This window comes from Haliaeetus albicilla, chromosome 14, assembly GCF_947461875.1.
Source record: "Haliaeetus albicilla chromosome 14, bHalAlb1.1, whole genome shotgun sequence".
Taxonomy (NCBI): domain Eukaryota; kingdom Metazoa; phylum Chordata; class Aves; order Accipitriformes; family Accipitridae; genus Haliaeetus; species Haliaeetus albicilla.
The window spans coordinates 25,119,073-25,136,262 of NC_091496.1; the positions used below are offsets into that span (position 1 = coordinate 25,119,073).

At 44.7% G+C, this 17,190-nt stretch overlaps 1 protein-coding gene across 8 annotated transcripts in view; it reads left to right on the top strand.

The window, feature by feature from the left end:
* CADPS2 (calcium dependent secretion activator 2) overlaps nt 1–11,373 on the top strand; it is a 323,617-nt gene extending 312,244 nt beyond the window's left edge. For all 8 annotated transcript variants that reach the window (XM_069802016.1, XM_069802017.1, XM_069802018.1 and 5 more), the window contains 2 exons: nt 6,854–6,958; nt 10,407–11,373. In XM_069802016.1, coding sequence (XP_069658117.1) covers nt 6,854–6,958; nt 10,407–10,577 — 276 coding nt within the window. In that variant the 3' untranslated portion in view covers nt 10,578–11,373. The remainder of the gene's footprint in view (nt 1–6,853; nt 6,959–10,406) is intronic.
* The last annotated feature ends 5,817 nt before the right edge of the window (nt 11,374–17,190 follow it).

Genomic DNA, 17,190 nt, shown 5'->3' on the forward strand with positions numbered 1-17,190 from the left:
CACAATATTGATTTAATCATTTGCATTTTCCAGATGAAGGGCTTTTAAACATCTGATTTTCGGTGTAGGGGGAAGGCTTCATTTGTACTGTCCACTAACCCCACGGTGCCAACAAGGCTAACGCCATGGATTTTCCACTTGTGCTTAGTTTAATCTTCATTTCTTTCAGTTTTTTAAATGAAAATTTCTAGGGGGAAAAAAAAATGCAAAAGGAAAAATATTGTGGCGGCATGGTGACCCCCAAAACCAATACTATTCTCCTTAAACTTTGTGAACATTGAAGAAAATTCAAATTAAGCCCCCAGATTTTCCAGGTCTGATGTCTGCATATTCATGGATATATACTATTATTGGATGAAAGCTGAAGTATGTTAAAACATCCTTTCAGTTTTATATTTGTATTGATTGTATTTTATACATTGTAAATAACAATAAAAGTAATGTGTCCTGATACAGTAAATATACAGGAAGTGAACGTGTTGGAAAGTAGAGCTAGATCAGTGCCGATGAAGTGGAGATACAATTCCAACTCTCGGCACAGTTGTAGTGTCAGCTGTTTCCCTCTATATTCGTTTGGCTATGAAATTTATGCTGCTTAAATATTTTTCCTCATCATAGCAGTGCTTTGAATCAAAAGGGGGATTTATTTTTTTTCATTTTCAGAGAAATTATGTAAACTTCTTTGATGTTCTAAACAGAAGGATTACTATCTTGCCAAAAAACAGCCAGAAGCATTAGGGTAGCTGTAAGAATATCCAGGCTACAAGTGTACTTGAAAATTTGATTGTATCTAGAGATGGTGTAATCTTTATTTCTACACTCAGAGGCCAGCTAAATGACCACTTATGCCAGCTGAATCTTATTGTCTCTAACATAGAAGCACATCTCAATAACATAAAATTCCCTGTTGATTGAGAACAGTAACATTGAGACACACAAAATACCACCTTTGCATGGGCTTCCCACAAAGGCAAAATTCTGAATTTTGGTGAGAATATTTTTTCAGGGATGTCACTGTAAACATTGAGTGCTCAGAGTCAAACCTAGCTCAGCATTTTATGTTGTGGCACTATGACGCTATTATAATGAGAAACCACATTCTGGTGGGGTTGGATGACCTGTCACAGAAGGGCAGTGGCTGTCACCGTGAAGCTACATGGAGCTGATAGTGGGATGGGAAAGCTCTTGCGTGAGAGCTTTCCCTTCTCTGAGGCTTCCCCAGCTTCTGTTCCTTCATTTTCCTGGTCACTGGCACAGTTATTCTCATTGGAAATGCAACTGGAAGTGCCTCACAGACTAGTTCACATCTATGATGAGTGCATCTAGAAAAGAAAAGTGGCTGGGGAGATAATTTGTTCCTCCCAGGAGAGTGAAGATACAGCAGGGAGTGGTGGGAAGGCACTATGTCACTAGTCAACAAGTTCTGGTCTCCCTCCAGCAGAAGAAATGGGTATTTTGACCAGTTCATAAATTGCCTGTGTCAGGAATCAGAATCGATAGGTTACGAAGAGGGTACAAACAAAATTTCTAGATGCTGATACACGCTTTTTTTTTTGTCTATGTCTACCTACAGTTGCCTCAACCTTCAAAGGTTTCTCAGGCTTTCTTAATCAAAAGGCTACCTAAACCTGATGGAAAAGGATAAGCATCTTATGCCAAGTTACTTCATTGTTGCTTTTAGCGTGCAACTAAATACTTCTAATTTCTGAAAAAAATATAAAGATTATTTTGAATGTTAATTACTTCTTCTGACTTGATTTCTTACTTTGGTGTTCCTGTGTGTATTTACAAGATGCAGGTGACCTTCTGATATATCGTGGTGGCCCACACATTGAGAAATCCGTCCTCAGGTGGGGGTTTTTTAAGAGTTACCAAGGCTTTCCAGCCTTCAGAAGAGTCTATGAACTCTTCTCTGCTCAGGTAAAAATCCTCACTGAGGTAGATGATGTCTACCCCTAAACTTGAAAATACACCTATGATTTCTAAACCTCAGAGTATTTTCAAAGGCACTACAAGTAACACTTAGTTCCCTCATTATCGTTAACATTCAACAAAGGAGGTCAGTATGATTAGTCGTGTTTTACAAAGAGGGAAACAAATTATGAAACTTAAATCAGAAATTTTTTTCTAACTTTTGCTGTTTGCATTTTTAAGGAAGAACTTATTTATTATTTTGTCATTTAACATTTTTTTAAATGTCCTAAAAGTTCCATGGCACACTACTAATGCTAGCTACCAAAATCCTGGAACAATGTAATAGCGTTTCCTTCTATTAAAAACTAGGCAGTTTAGCACTTAATATTTAACATGCTCATAGCATTTCTTACGCATTTTAGCTTACGCTGCCTTTGATATACAGTCTCTTCAGTGAGAAGCGTACTTTTTGTTATTGTTCCTGGTAGGAGAGGTAGAGCTGGAGGAAGTAAAAACATCCCGTTGTCTTCTGAGGAAGTCGATTCCTGATCAATAGTGCGATAACGGCTTTGGGAGGAAGATAACACGCGGTTCCTAGAAAAGCTGTTCCCTCTGCCATATTCAGCAGAAAAGGCATTTTGACAGTGCCCATTTATCAAGAGCGGGCAAGATACAGAAACTCGACGGGGTCTTGTGTCTCAGGCGTTAGGGATACCAGCCCTAGAAGGACTAAAGCATTGTGTGTTAGTATGTATTGAGCCTCCTTCCAGGTGGCAAACAGCTGCACCTTTTTATAAAACTTCAGAAATAAATCTGAAGTGCTTGCTTTCAGCCGATAAGTGTTATATTTAATTGAACCGTTCTGCGAATGTTATAGCTCAGGCACCCAGAAAGATGGTGAATATTTAATATATTTGTTTTGTATTTCCACCGGTCAACAGAATAATGAAATTCCTTAACTACTTCTCTTTAACTTGCCTGAAGAAAGCACGGTATGTTGCTAAATCGCTTTTCACTGGGCCTGCCGAGAAACAACTTTAATCCTTGTTAGAAAATTGCAGAGTCTGGGCCTGACAAAGAGCTCATGCCTGGCGCATTGTGAGCGCTGGGAGCGGGGCAAGGGGAGCCCTTTACAGCTGCGTGCCTCCAGCCTGCCTCAGCTGGACTATTTAGGCGAGGAGGTTTGTCAATTCCTCCCGACAATGGAGCGAGTTTTTCAGTGCCTGTAGCCGCGCCGAGCCCCGTTGGGGATCAATGCTGGCCATTCAAGCTGCACCCTCTTTCATTGCTTTGGTTTGTTAATTTAAGACTAAAGGTCTGCTGAGGGGGTTTAGGGTGTTTAAGAAAGCTGATGAACTGTTTAAGAAATCTGATGAACTGAGAGCGTTTATAGCCCTGGTGTGGCAACTATTGGCACTGAGGGAGCTGTGTCCTTGTTGACCCTCTTGTTATTAAAAATGCACAAGTGCTGCGCTTCTCAATATTTCAACACTCTTTCATTGTCAATACCACCTTCTGAGCCCTTCAGCTTGTTGCTTGCTCTAAAGATCTTCTTAGATTGGGTTTGAAAACTTCACCTTAAACACTAGATTAGACTGATGTTCTGTTTTCCGTGCTCCTGTTGATTTGTTGAACCTTCCCAGGGCTGGAAAGCAAGTAGCAGCTTGATGGGGAGACGGGCTGCTAATATGATTTACCAGTCTACAGTCATGCACAATAAGTGTGAATAAATACAGGGGTCTCACAGAGTCAACCCTAGCCTTTCCTTTTCTCTTATTTTTTACTTTAAAAGAGGTATCTCAGGAAAACGGAGTAATGCATGCCCTTACAGGAGCTGGATGAGCTATGAATAAGAAGAAAGGGGAGGGGGGGAAACAGGGAGGCAAACGTATTTTTGTTAAAGTCGTTGGCTGCTGGTGCGTGCTGATGTGAAAAAAACATATAATACTGCTTCATTCCTGCATAGATGACAGCAAAGAATATGGCACTAATACCATATAATTGACATCTGCAAGAGTCGCATTGTCTTTTCAGCGCTACCGTTACTAGCGGGAAAGTGACTTTTTCTTAGAACAAGTTAGAAGGATTTTTTTTTTAAATATTATTACTTAAAAGCTGTGTAATCTCAGGACCATTATCTAATCGCTGATGCTTTTGAGTTTGCCATAGATTCCCGTAAGTCACAGCAGATACATCCCTGCCTCTATGACACGCTCATGGTTGTCAAAATGCGTGGCCTTGGATTCCGCCCCTGAGAGGCATTTGCAGTGCTGTGCATTTTAACAGGCTCCAAAAGAAGTGATGGGGAAATACTTTTCTTCTTATGAAGCCCAGCAGATTTATGTTTATGCAGCTTCAGCCTATACTAACTGTTGAAAACTAGTGGGTATAAGGCCAATAGTGAACAGGAATCCTATCCACAAGTACCTCTAGGAGGACTCTAAAAATGTACTGGGTGTGATTTTTATTAAAAATACTGTGACAATTCAAAATAAGAATACATCTTTTTCTAATACAATAGCAGCCGTGTTTTTTCTGAACAAGGCACGTTGACAGAGGAGCAAGTACCATAGTATCATTTCACAATCACCAAATTACACATTTCTACTGAGAGTTTAACATATCAAAACTAGTCAGGAAAACATGTTATATTGTTTTCATTCACAAATTTGAGTAGCAAAATTAATTCCCCCCAATTTCTTAGCTTTGTTTCAGTGCATGTAAGCACATCACAGATAATGTATGGAGAGTCTAATTTTTACTGCATCCATCTTAATTAAGTTATCTCGCTGGGCTTTAAAACATATGTTTTGCCAGAAAACTGGGACTGGGTCTATTCTCGGTGATCTGGCACCATTCAGTGGTGTCGCATGGGGAAACGGATCACAGAATTTTCAAGCCTGCCTGTAGTTTGTTTGTGTGAGCAAGTTTGAGCCCCTTCTGCTTTCTACTTGATACAAACCAAATACATCGTGGATGTGTTACTGGATTTTTTTTTTTATGGAATAATATCAGTTTTGAGAAAACCGCTACTAAAATCATTCTCTCTACCACGATTATGTTAAAGATTAACAACTGTAGAGTCTGAGTGATAATAGGGCTCATCTTACTGCAAATAACAATAGATATTCTGGGTAGAATGTTTGGCATATTAATTTTTATGTTTATTAGATCAATGGAGTTCCCCGAGTGAATAAGCCTAGCCGTATTTTATCTTCTAGACATCTGTATACATACAACACCTGTCATGTAGTTTACAGCTGCCACTTAGTAACAACTCTGTCACATTAGAAATATTTTACAGGTACTTATAAAGGAAGTCAAAACCAGCATGCATGTTTGGGGTGAAATAATGTAAATAGTATAAGAATGTCATTCAGTGATTAAAAAAACAGTATTTTATGGATACCCAGTCAGTCCCACATTTTATTGAATAAATCAGACTACTTTTATGAAATGTGCAGCTGTCTGCATTTTGTGTGGTTGGTTGTTCACTTCTGTAGAATAGTAAATTAATAGGAAAAACTCTAAAAAATGTAAAAGTAATTTATTTCCAATGATTTATAATTAAAATACATTTTGACACATTAAACAAAATAAATGGAAGCCATTCTTATATGAAAATCTTATTTCAAACTTCTCTTAAAATTGATAGTTACAATGAGATGAGACTGTTTCCTGTAAGGAAGAAGTATTTACATATATTTATTGTATGTCTTTAAAGCTTTTTCCAGAGATCTGACATTTTTATGAAGGACTTCTATTTCTGTCTTTCATTACACCTAGTAGCCAGTAATTTGTCTTCACTTTTTTCCATATATATTTTATTTTATTTGTTAATCTAGAGGTGGCTAATGAGACAAGTTAGAGCCTTCCTTTGAATTACTTCACGATGTATACCTTGTCTAACATGCTGCATTTTAAAATATGCACAGTGTTTCCTCTCTTTGCCTATCTGTGTATTTTGCAAAGACACAGGAAATTACATTAGAAAAGAATTTAAGCCTCTTCCCTGTGGGGAAAGAGACTAGAAACAGAGCTACGACACAAACTCTTTTAATCTCTCACTGCTAAAATGAAAAAAAAATCCCTTCCTTTTTACAGTTTGACTAAATGACATCTGGTTGGTATTTTACGGGGGGGGGGGTAGACTGCTACAACTATATTTAGTAAAATCTCTTTTAATCCAGTTAATGTGAAAGAACTATTATACTAGCTATTTGGATCTGAGCATTTTTTTACGGTAATATAGACAACAACAGCAGAGAGCTTATTCTAACCCCATCCATTTGTGAAGCTTTGGGTGAAAACATACTCATGCCTAAGACAAAAAGGAAATAAGGTACGCTGTAATTATAATTAGTAATTAACGTAAAACACAACCTTAACATGTTTGTTTTGGGAGGGGTGGAGTGGTGTTTTGATCATCCTTAAATACAGTTTCCATGGATTTCTGATTTTTTTTTTACTTAATAAAGAAGTTATTTAAAAGAAGAAAGCAAGACAGATTCATTATTCTATGTTTGATTCTGTTTTCCTCGTTGGATTGGAAAATCTAAGTATTGCAAAATCTGTCTCAAGATACCCTACCTGTGTTTTTTTCCCTTGCTGTTTTAGCTGTCAATTCTCTGACGTAATTGGGTATTTAATATCCATTCTTACTGACAGATAGCAAAGTGCGTAACGCTATTTTGCTTGAAAACATTGTAACTGAAAGATAAAATGGCAGTTGCTAATTCATGTAAAGAACAGTCTAGGTCAAGTTATTTGATTTCCTACTGACCCATGCAATTCTCTTAACAGGAAATTATATCATTGTTGACTTCAAGTGCTGATCTGTGATCATTTCAAAGTGTTTCACTACCTCTCATTACCAAATCTGTTAAATGAATACTGCAGGGTTGTTTGGGTTTTTTTTGTTTTTTATCCTTCTTTTCAGCAATGGTATAGCAGCTCCATGAAAGTCATATGCATGTGGTTGGCTGATAGATTAGACCTTCAGCTTCACATCTACCAGCTGAAGACTCTCATCAAGATAGTGAAGGTAAATAAAATGTGTTTGTGTTAGACTGAATAGTAAAGAGAGAAAAGTGATGAAGTATTAACTTGGTTAAGTATAGATCACCCTAAAAGTTAAAAAATGTGGAATAAAGTTGCAGACGCATGTAGTTTTAGGTTGGGTTGGGGTTTTTTCACAGTTCTGGCAAATTTCAGAAGAACAACAATATATTAAAACCTCTGAAGTTAATGATATGTGCACTAGTAATTGTCATCCATTCTGGATTCAGTGACAATTAAGATTATTCCAAGGAATTTTAGCAGATTACTGCTAGCTGTACAGCAATGCTGTATGGTACTCCTAATAAATTATTGTTTGTCATATTACTGATCTTTTTTGGTTTACCTTAGTAATCCAGATAGCGTTCTTTCTCCATTTTTCCCCCTCTCCTAAAAAGTAACTATTTTCTCTTTTATGCACATGTGATTACTAGGTTCAATTGGAAAACAGTATTCAATATATTAGATAACATTTTCTAACCTTCCATACTCTGGGGTAAGTATCAATAGAAATACCAATCCCTCCAGTCCAGCCCTCAGTCATTTACACTGGCCAATGTCAAATGCTTCCGAGTGAAGTGTAAAATACCTTGCAACAGGCAATTACGGGTTAACCTACCATAAAAGAAAGTTTCCTCCTAAATCCCTTTCAGATCTTAGTTAGTACCCTTAGGCAAAAGGCAGAAAGCCATTTCAGATTTTTTTCCTTTTAATTCCATCTTGTTTAACTCTGAACATTCTTGTTATTTGTATAAATGTGGAATAAGAAGCTCTTGTTGTCAATGGCGACCTTGATTTCTTCAAAATATTTTCTCATGAAGTTCATGCAAGACTGTAAAGTAGCAGCATTTTAACTCGTGGACACCAGAATTGCAACTGCAGCTTTCAGGATTCACTAGCTAAAAGGAAAAAAACCCAAGAGAGAGAAGTGCAAGGAAACAGTTATAATAATGATGGCATCATGGCTCCCTGAACCACCTTAGCTTAGCTTTGCTGTTTCTGACCTTAACTGATTTCTCTGGGAACAGGATTTGGCTCTTCAGTGTGTTATGTGCCAGAATGGCAAAAGCAGTTTGCTATTTGTTGTTGAAATGGATTGCTGTTGTGAAAGGTTTAAAGCTCTTCTCAAGTGAAGGTAGTTATCATCTTCTGGGGGGGGGGGGGGGGGTACAGGATCTAAAACCTGCGCCCAGTGAGATGATGAATGGCAGGCTAAATTAGGCCAGTTAAATATCACCTGGGAGGTTAAAAGAAGAGGCTGTTACGAAACTGAAGTTGAGGTGAATGAGCAGCACTATCAGCCAGCCTTCCCTCTGCAGCCTGGCACGCCGACTAGCCTTGCTCAAAAGCAGCAGGCTCCCGGTGGGGATGGGAACATACCGGTTATGGCGAGAGCCTTTCTGTTTTGCTGGCTTGCTTTGTGCATAAATTCCAAGTGTGTTGTTCCATGGCGCCTTCTGTGGATACAGAAGATGGAAAAAGGTGATGTCAGTCACAGAAGTTCTGGTCAATGTACTGGAAGACAGAAAATCTTGTCCAGCTGTGATTTGGTGGGTGAAGAAGACGGAACTGGTAAAACGGGAACTCAGTGAACAGGAGGCTGCTGGGAAATAAGGAACAGTGGTTCAAGCAGAGTCCCGTAAGAAGCTTTCACTGCTGCAGCACAGCTGGGGGGAGGCACGGTTCCTCCAAACTCTAGAGCGAATGAAGGCGTTTCTCTGTTTGCTTCTGGAAAAGCTGGGAGGCTGTGTTGCCCCTGTGATCTCTTGAAACTATTCCAAAAAGGAAGTAGGAGGTCATTTTTAAGGGACATGGGATGAGTAAGAAATAGACGATTCTTTCACATTCAGATGCAGCAAAGGTAGTGGCGTCATTAAGAATGACCAGAAGAAGAAACGTTGTTTGTTCCCATTAAAGCTTTATGATGGCATAAAGGTATCATTAGATGTCTGAGACACGTGCAGAGGGATGTGACTAAAGAAGGGTCAAGGACCAAGAGGAAAGTTAGGGAGAAATGAAAAATTAAGCTTGGAAGTGAACATTGTTGTCCTGCAAAAGTATGTCAAGAGAAGAGCAATGACTGAACCCCAGAGTGCTGTTCTGAGAATGGAAGGAATACAATGTAAAACTGAAAGAAATTGCTGTAGGACCTGTTAACAGCATAAAAGGAAATTGAATGCACAGTGTTATAAAAAAGGAATGCAACGGTGACACTTGAAAAAGACCAGGCAGGGTACTCGCAGGAGTGTGTGAGCAAAACATAAGCTGCATCCATTGACTCTGACGTTGACCTATGAAAGTCAAATAAATCTCGGTTGCAGTGATTCAAACAAGGTTTAAATAATCATCATAGTGGCAAAAAAAATTCTCCCATTGAATGTTACCCATTTTGAGAGGTGTCTTTTGCAGTTGTCTGAAGTATTGAGTGAAACAAGATCAGCTCTTTTTTCTTTCTCTGAGGGTTGTGCATGGTCTCCTCTGGCAGAGGAGTGAGCCTGATAGCCCTTAATTATCTTCCATTTTCTTTTTCCCATATTCTCTTCCATAAACATTGGGAACTCCTAGTAACAGTGTACACAAAATAAGAAACTAGCTAGATCAAGTTGTCCTTCTTAAGCTTTTTAGGCTAACTTCGGGAAAGATTATTTCAAATGTGTTACAGCTTAAAAATAAGGAAGACAAAGTAGATGATTTTCTATACGCTCACTTGAACACAGCATCAATGAATAAAACAATTCCACTCAGAATTCTTACTTGATAGAAAGCCAAAGAAGAAACTCCTATCGCTGGTTGATAGAAAGGCTGGATACCAGGGAAACAAAACTTCCTCAAGTGGGGGGGGGGGGGGGGGGGGGGGGGGAAGATGTAGATGTGAGTCAAAATGTACATGACTTAGAATGTAAATTAACTGACTGAAGTAGTCACCAGAGAAACATTTACATTATAGAATATAGATCATAATCTACAATTTATTTTTCCACATTTGGCATATAAAGGTAAAGATAAATGTAAATAAAATCATATTATGGGGAAGGAGTCGGGCATGTACATTTTCTGTGAAATGACAGAGCTAGCTGTAGCCAAATTCACATTTCAATATGCAGTTAGAAAAAGTCTTTGCTGGTTTCTTATTAAATAAATGAGACAAATGGAAGTTACTGAGAAATCAGCATACAGTTATAGAAATGTATTACCAAACACAATCTTCTAAAGGAGTGACCATCAAAGTGTGGCTTGTAGACTCTAGAGTTTATAGAAATCTCATGCAGCCCAGAAGCTAAGGCTGCAAAATCTTCAGCAAGCTCTAGATGATAGGTCCATCACTGCAGGAGGAACGAAGCTGTTCCGCTGGCATGCTAGAAATGGCCGGTGTATAGCGGAATACTGCTCAGACTTGCTTGAGTCCAATTCAGGATGTTTTATTTTTGCCACAGAAAACCTACCGAGACTTCAGATTGCAGGGCGTGCTGGAGGGGACGCTGAACAGTAAAACCTACGATACCGTTCACAGCCGTCTGACCGTAGAGGAGGCCACCGTCTCAGTCACGGATGCGGGAGGACTTCAGGGCATTACGATGAAAGACAGTGATGAGGAGGAAGGGTGATATTATTTCACCAAGCATTTGGAGCTTGGGGGTGATGGTCTGAGGGTGGGGGGTATCTTTGGCTTGGGGTTTTTCTTGTAACTTGTCCTTGTAGTTGCATTTTTAGTTTTGCCTTATGATATAGGTGCAGAAAGGTAATTTGCTCCATTTTTTAAAAAAAATGAAAGTAAGACTACCAGAGGAAAAGTGCCAAGGACTTTTTGAGAACAATGGTTGTAGCATATTTTAATGTATAGCTTTGCTTAGGGCTGCAAGAACACTGGCATGGAGTTTGAGTTCCACTTGCGATAACCTTTCTTTCCCTTTTGTTCGTTGCCATTCGTTCTTGTATCTCCATCAGATATTGATGTCCTGTGCAGAAAACAAAATGTGTGCCTCACTTAAAACACAACTATACAGGAAATCATTCTTGGAATAAGTCAGTGCCCTAGGTAAAAAAATAGTGTATTTTCAGGATTACACTCTGTTTACCCTTTTTTGTGCTTAATTTTACATTATTATGTGATGTGCATTCAAAGTTTTAATCTTGGTTCTTTGTATTTTGAGGTTCGTATATAAGTAGTAGGACTTCAAGGACAGTCAAACACATACAAACTACTTAGGAGTGTTGTGTCTATTCATTTTGCAAGTTTAAAGATATCTCATCATGTTGGATGTCAGTAAGCTTGCCATCAATGTTTCTATTTCTGTGAAAAATTTCAGGCAATAAGAACACATTTTGTCGTGACCACTTCTGTATCTACCCAAGTTTGTATAGAATTCTACAATTAAAAGATGTTTTCAATATTTCAAACCATTTGAACTGTTGTGTGATTCCTCACAAGAACAAGTTTTTTTGAAAGATTATTGTATTTAGTTTATATAGTGATTGATAGCAGTTATATTTATTTTGGAGAGCAGATACATATAGCAAACAAATATCCAAGGACAGAATGCCTTGATAAAGACAAAAAGCAAACAAAAAACCCTCAATGGCAGATACAGACAGTGCCCCCTGCCTGTTTTTCTATGCCCTCAATATGAGCTGGAAAGAATTCAAATTTTCATCAGTCAAAACTCACGCATCTTATGAAAAACGCAGCTTCCCCCACAACCCCACCCCACCCCAGGAACATGACTAATTCCTGGGTTCGTGTAGACAAAATTGGAAAAAACACAGATGATACCCAAAGAAGTAAGGGAAGGTTGCTGAGGTCCTTGTTGAGCCATAGCGTTATACTTGAAGGGCTTTGCTGATGGACTGTTGAGGATTTACGAGGCTGGCGTGAAGTTTCCCTGCAAGAACAGACCGTAGGACTTCAGGGGTCTGTCGCAAGCACACGGGTGCTGCAGGAACTGAGAACGAGAGCTGCAAGGGAAGTGTTTTTCAGCACACTTGGAAGCTCGACCAAGCAGGGAAGGGCAAGTTACACTTCTTCCTAGCTGTCTAGGGAGAAACCCAGCCCGGCAATTTTTCCTGTGGCAAACCAGCCTCCTCATCCACACGCAAGTTGAGGTGAGTTCAGCGGAAAAGGAAGAAACGGGAGCTGGTGAGGAAGACTATTCTTGGCTCTTCATGCCCGGACCAAGTGCTTCCCCGGAGGTGCCCGGGGAGGCCGTGAGGGCAACATCGCGTGCACCCTCCGCCCCGGGATGCGTGCGGCTGCAGTGCGCAATGTTTGGGGAGCAGCAGGGTGGGAGGCAGCCAGAGGGGCGGGCAGGGCACACACAGCCCGCTCCCCTCCATCGCTTGCCCATCGTGTTACCAGCTCTGCTGGGCTGGGGGGAGCACCATTTTCTGCCATTCCCAAGGCTCCCAGCTGGGTTTGCTGGTTTAGGTTTTGATAGCAGTGGAAGAACTACACATCCATTTCCCGTCTCTCATCCTAGCCATGCCGGCGTGGAAGTTGAAGGCATTTGAAGGGCCAGGTGGGGCTCTGGCTGAAACCCAGGCTCGGTGAGGGGTAGCCTGCCGGGCCAGGAGCTGCAGCCTCAGCCCAGACTGGCTGTGGCAGGCAGGAGGCTACGGAGGAAGCCAGGCTGCCCAATACAACACCACCCAGCTCCCAAACCCCATGAAGCAGAGAGATCGGTGCCGGTCAGGCCCAGAGGGAGCTTTGTCTCTGCAAGTATCCCCCTGCTTGCCCTCTCCCCACCATCTTTACCCACCTGGGACCCTGCAGAGGAACCTGTCGTAAACAGGTGAAGGCAGGTGTCACCGCGGTGGCCCTGCGGTACCTGCCGAGCCTCCCGGCGCAGGGGAATGCCAGCTCCGTGCAGGGCTCTCCTGAGAAGAAGGCATTAGGAGATTTTTAAGGTTCTGAGATGACACGTGGGTAGGAAGCGATATCAAAACCAGACACTGTCTCTAGCAGGTCACTAACAATGTGGGAACTGGAAGCACTGGGACAGAAGTGGCTGTCACCAGCACAGCCCAGGAGGTGATGGGTCCAACCCTCCTTCCACGGAGACCGACCTGGCAGTAACCCGTCTGCCCAGCCCTGCTAGCTAAAAGCCCGGTGAGAAACATACTGATTTACGCTCACCTCCCCTGTGGGCTTGTCCTCTGTCCCAAGTTGTCCTCACACTGAAAAGGGTATCCTGATAAGGCAAACCACTCTCCCTATTGACTTGGACAATTACAGAGTAAGTTATAGTAATTTCACCTGTCAGGACCTCAAGAGGACTCATAGGCCATCATGGTCTTGACGGGCGTCACCTGGGACCCCCACCCACAGCCTCTGCCCAGGGACTCCACCTCAGCTCAGTGCAGGGCTGCCAGCCTCTGCCCCAGCGATGGAGCCGGAGTGCTGGTTTCTCACTCGGCTACAGCCCCACCTGTGCTTGCTTCTGGGCCCTGTTGATCCAGCCCCCGACCCATGGATTGACTTCAGACCTTCCCAATCATCACAAATGTGCCAGGAGTCTGGACTCTGAGTTGCCCCCCCTGCCCGGCTCCCTGGCTGGGTGTGGTGGGACCAGCCCTGGCTGGTGGGGCCCTGCTCTGCCAGCCTGGGGGTCCCCCCAGCTCCCCATCCCTTAGGGAGCAGTCAACCCTTTCTGTGTCCTGACGTAATTAAAAAAAAAAACAAACAAAACCTACGAATTTTTGTGGCTTGAAGTGGGTCTGAATTACTCAAATTTCATGAAGCATGATACATGTACACCCCATATGTCGAGCACTTTGCTATACAATTTCATCTGCATGTGGCACTTGCAAGACGTGTCTGTCAGTGAGATCGAGAAGAGTTGAGGAAACGGTAAAAAAAACACAAAGATGATGTAACCATGAAGAAGTTACGAGGTGTTTGCGACTTCAGAGAAATTAACTCGGACACCAAGTATGTGATAAGTTGTTATTATTGGAAAGGCGGCGCAGCAGACATCACGGGGAGGCAGGCACAGAAATGACAGCTCTCCAAAGGTCATTCCGTTTCTTATTAATTCACGTATTTCCTTAGTAACTAGACTTGTGAATCCGTGAACCGGCGCCGAGGTTGAGAAGGCCAGTGAGTATCTGCGTGACAGCTGCGGAGCCGGCCGCCGCCGCGGCAGAACCCCGCTGGCCTGGAAGCGGGTCCGCCTTCGCGCTTCCACGGACGCGTTCAGACCCTCAGCACGCTCCCGCAGGTGCGTGGCCGCCGCGGGGAGGCGACCACCACCTCCACGGGGGGAGCACGGCCCACCGCGGCCCCCCGCTTTCCCTAAGCCAGGGGGCAGGAGGGGTCCCGGTTCACGCTCTCCCGCCCGGGACCAAGAGCTCTCCCCCTCCCCACGCCCCGCGGAGGGCGGCCGGGGCACCTCTGCGTGGGCAGCAAGTGCGGCTCCACGAGGGACGTGGGAATGAGCGGGAGGTGTCGGGGTCGGGCTGCGGGGTGGGTCGGCGGTGAGCGCGGAGAGCACCCGTCACGCATCTTCCGAGGGGGCTTTGGATCGAGCGTTTGACTGGCAGCAAACGAGCGCGCAGCGGGCGGCGGGAGCCGCAAGGCAGCAACAGGAGAGTCCTCCCTGCAGAGGGGGACCCCCGCCCCGGCCGGGCTCCCGGCGGCACGGGCGCGTTCTGTTCGAATAGCGACTGGAAAAAAAAAAAACCAAAAAACAACAACAAAAAAAAAACCCACACCACCAAAAACAAACAAACCCCAACACCAAACCCCCCCCAAAACCATAAAACCAACCAAACCAAACGACAACAACAACCCCGCTAACGAAACGAACAAAACCCCAACCATTTTAAGTTGCTGGCCGTAGGGGGAATACCGTCGTGCGTGCGTCCGTGTGTCCCGAGGGCTGCTCAGTTGTCCCCCCGTGTCCGTGCCCGGGCAGGGGTGCCGAGCGAGGAGCCCTCTCCGGGCGCCGTCCAGCAGCGGCCGCGACGGGGCACGGCTCCTGCTTTTGTTCTAATTCTTTTCCTCTTTTTCACTCGGCTTCTCCCTCCCTCCCTCTCCCTCGGCAGCGGCACGCCGAGCGGCAGCCGCCGCCGGGGAGCGGGGTTTTGCCCCGGCTCCGTGGCTGGAGGACGGACACCTTCTCCCCGCCGCGTACCGCGGGGCCGGGAAGCAGCGCACGGGCGCCCACGCAGCCGGCCAGCTCTTCGCTTTGCTCCAAGGTTAGCTCCCAATCCACTGGGAGAAAATAGAAACAAAAAGAAAATAAGTTAATTGCTCCTGATCCTATTCAGGAATCTTAAAAATAAATAGCTTCCCCCAGCCAAAGAGCGCGAGGCGTTCATTTAGCAGCAACGGGGCTAAACATTTGTCGAACTGGGAAAGGAACAAATGAGAAAGTGTCATTCATGGCTCCAGCTGCCGCTGGCCTCTCCCAGCCACTTCCACCAAGGGCCCTTTGGAGTTGATGACACCGCTGGGTCCCCTCACAGGCGGACTGATTAGATTAGACGTGATTGCTGCAGTTCACGTTCGTAGCTGGCACACTTAGACAAATCTCTTGCATGAATTACGGGAGGGCCGGGAGCGCTGCTTTAGAGGGTCACTTGTAATTTCGATTATATGTGATTACGGGCTTTATATGTGAAAAGGCTTAATTTGCACCTGTTTGGTTTTCGGTTTAGAGGGGTCTGTACGAGACGTACTGTACAGCCAAACTTTGTTTTACCTCCGGGAACACTTGTGTTTGGCGGGTCAGCTTCAACTGTTTTTCTTTTGTGATGGATTCGGTTAAAAATAGCAAGACTTTATTATTTTCCTCGCGGGGGAACTGATAGAGAGGGATGCCAACACGCACTCACTGGATGGGGAGGCTATGCATAGTCTCAGAAGGTATACACACACACACACACACACACACATACATATATATATTCCCCCCCGGAGAAAACGTCGGTGGAGAAAACGCCGAAGAGTTACAACTTTAAAACAACCCGGCAAAGCCCAAGCGCCTTTGCCCGCGCCCCAGAAGGAGCAGAGCCCGGGGCTGCTGCCCGGCGCTCCCCGGCCCCGCTGCCGCCCTCCCCTCCCCTCCCCTCGCCGGGGCCGGGGAGCCCCGTGTCCCCCCCGTGTGTCCCCCCCGTGTCCCCCCCGTGTCCCAGCAGCCGGGGCGGGCGGCGGCAGCGGCAGGTTCCCACCGAAAAGGACGGCTGCGCTGGCTCTTCCCCAACGCCGGCTGGTAACCGGGGACCGCAGCCGGCCCAGCATCCCGGTAATCCCGGGGTCTGGTGTGTGTCCCCCCCGCCTTAACTCTTTCCCCCGTTTATATTTTGACTTCCCTTCAAAAGCCAGTAAGCCACAAGCCCTGAGCGGGCATGAACGGCGAGCCCAGCAGCCGGGGCTAATTCCGCGTTTTAACAAGCCGGGGGCGACGCGGCGAATCGCTCTTCACGATGACTACTACAACGGCAACAGCAGCAATGGGGCTCGGACCGGGCGCCGTCGGGTCCGCCGGTATTTTCCGCAAGCTCCCCGGTGCCCCCGCCCGAAGGTGGCCCGGAGCACCGGCCGGTCGGGGCTTCCCTGCCCCGGGCAGGCGCGGGGAGCGGGCTCGGAGCCCACGGAGGGAGCGGGCTGCGGGGTGCCGCCTGCCCGGGCGGGAGGGCTGCGGGAAAACACTTCCAGGAAAAGATTAGTACGCGCAACAGAAGGTTAGCGGAGTTATTATCCCTTTCAATTCATTTTTTACTTAAAAACGCAATGGAATTATTCATTTTATTAAGGAGGAAGAAATTAAAGATTAGGCTCTAGGCGGTATTTTACCTCCCTCTAATCGCCTCTGGGATCGGATTGGAGTAATCCTGACGACGAGATGAATTCGCCCGTGACTCGGATTTTTGAGTGCATGTGGAGATACGTTATGATCATAATGCAAGTGAGCAATATCAAGAACATAGCTTAGGAGCGAATGAAACACAAAACCGATTACGGGGAAAAAGAGAACAGCAGCTTTCCCGGGCAGAACACGAAATCAACTCGAGGCAAAACTTTTGCCCTTAATTCCTCCGACGGTTTGTAACTCTGGGAGCCCGGCGGGCCCGTTCCTTCCCCCGCCGGCCCCTTCTGCCGGGACCCGGTACGTGCCGCCAGCCTGGAGAGCGGGCCGGGCCCGGGGAGGCTGGCCCGGCCTGCAGCCCGCCGTGCCCCCCCTCCCAAAAAAAAGAAACCGGCCGAGAGGTTACTTTTTG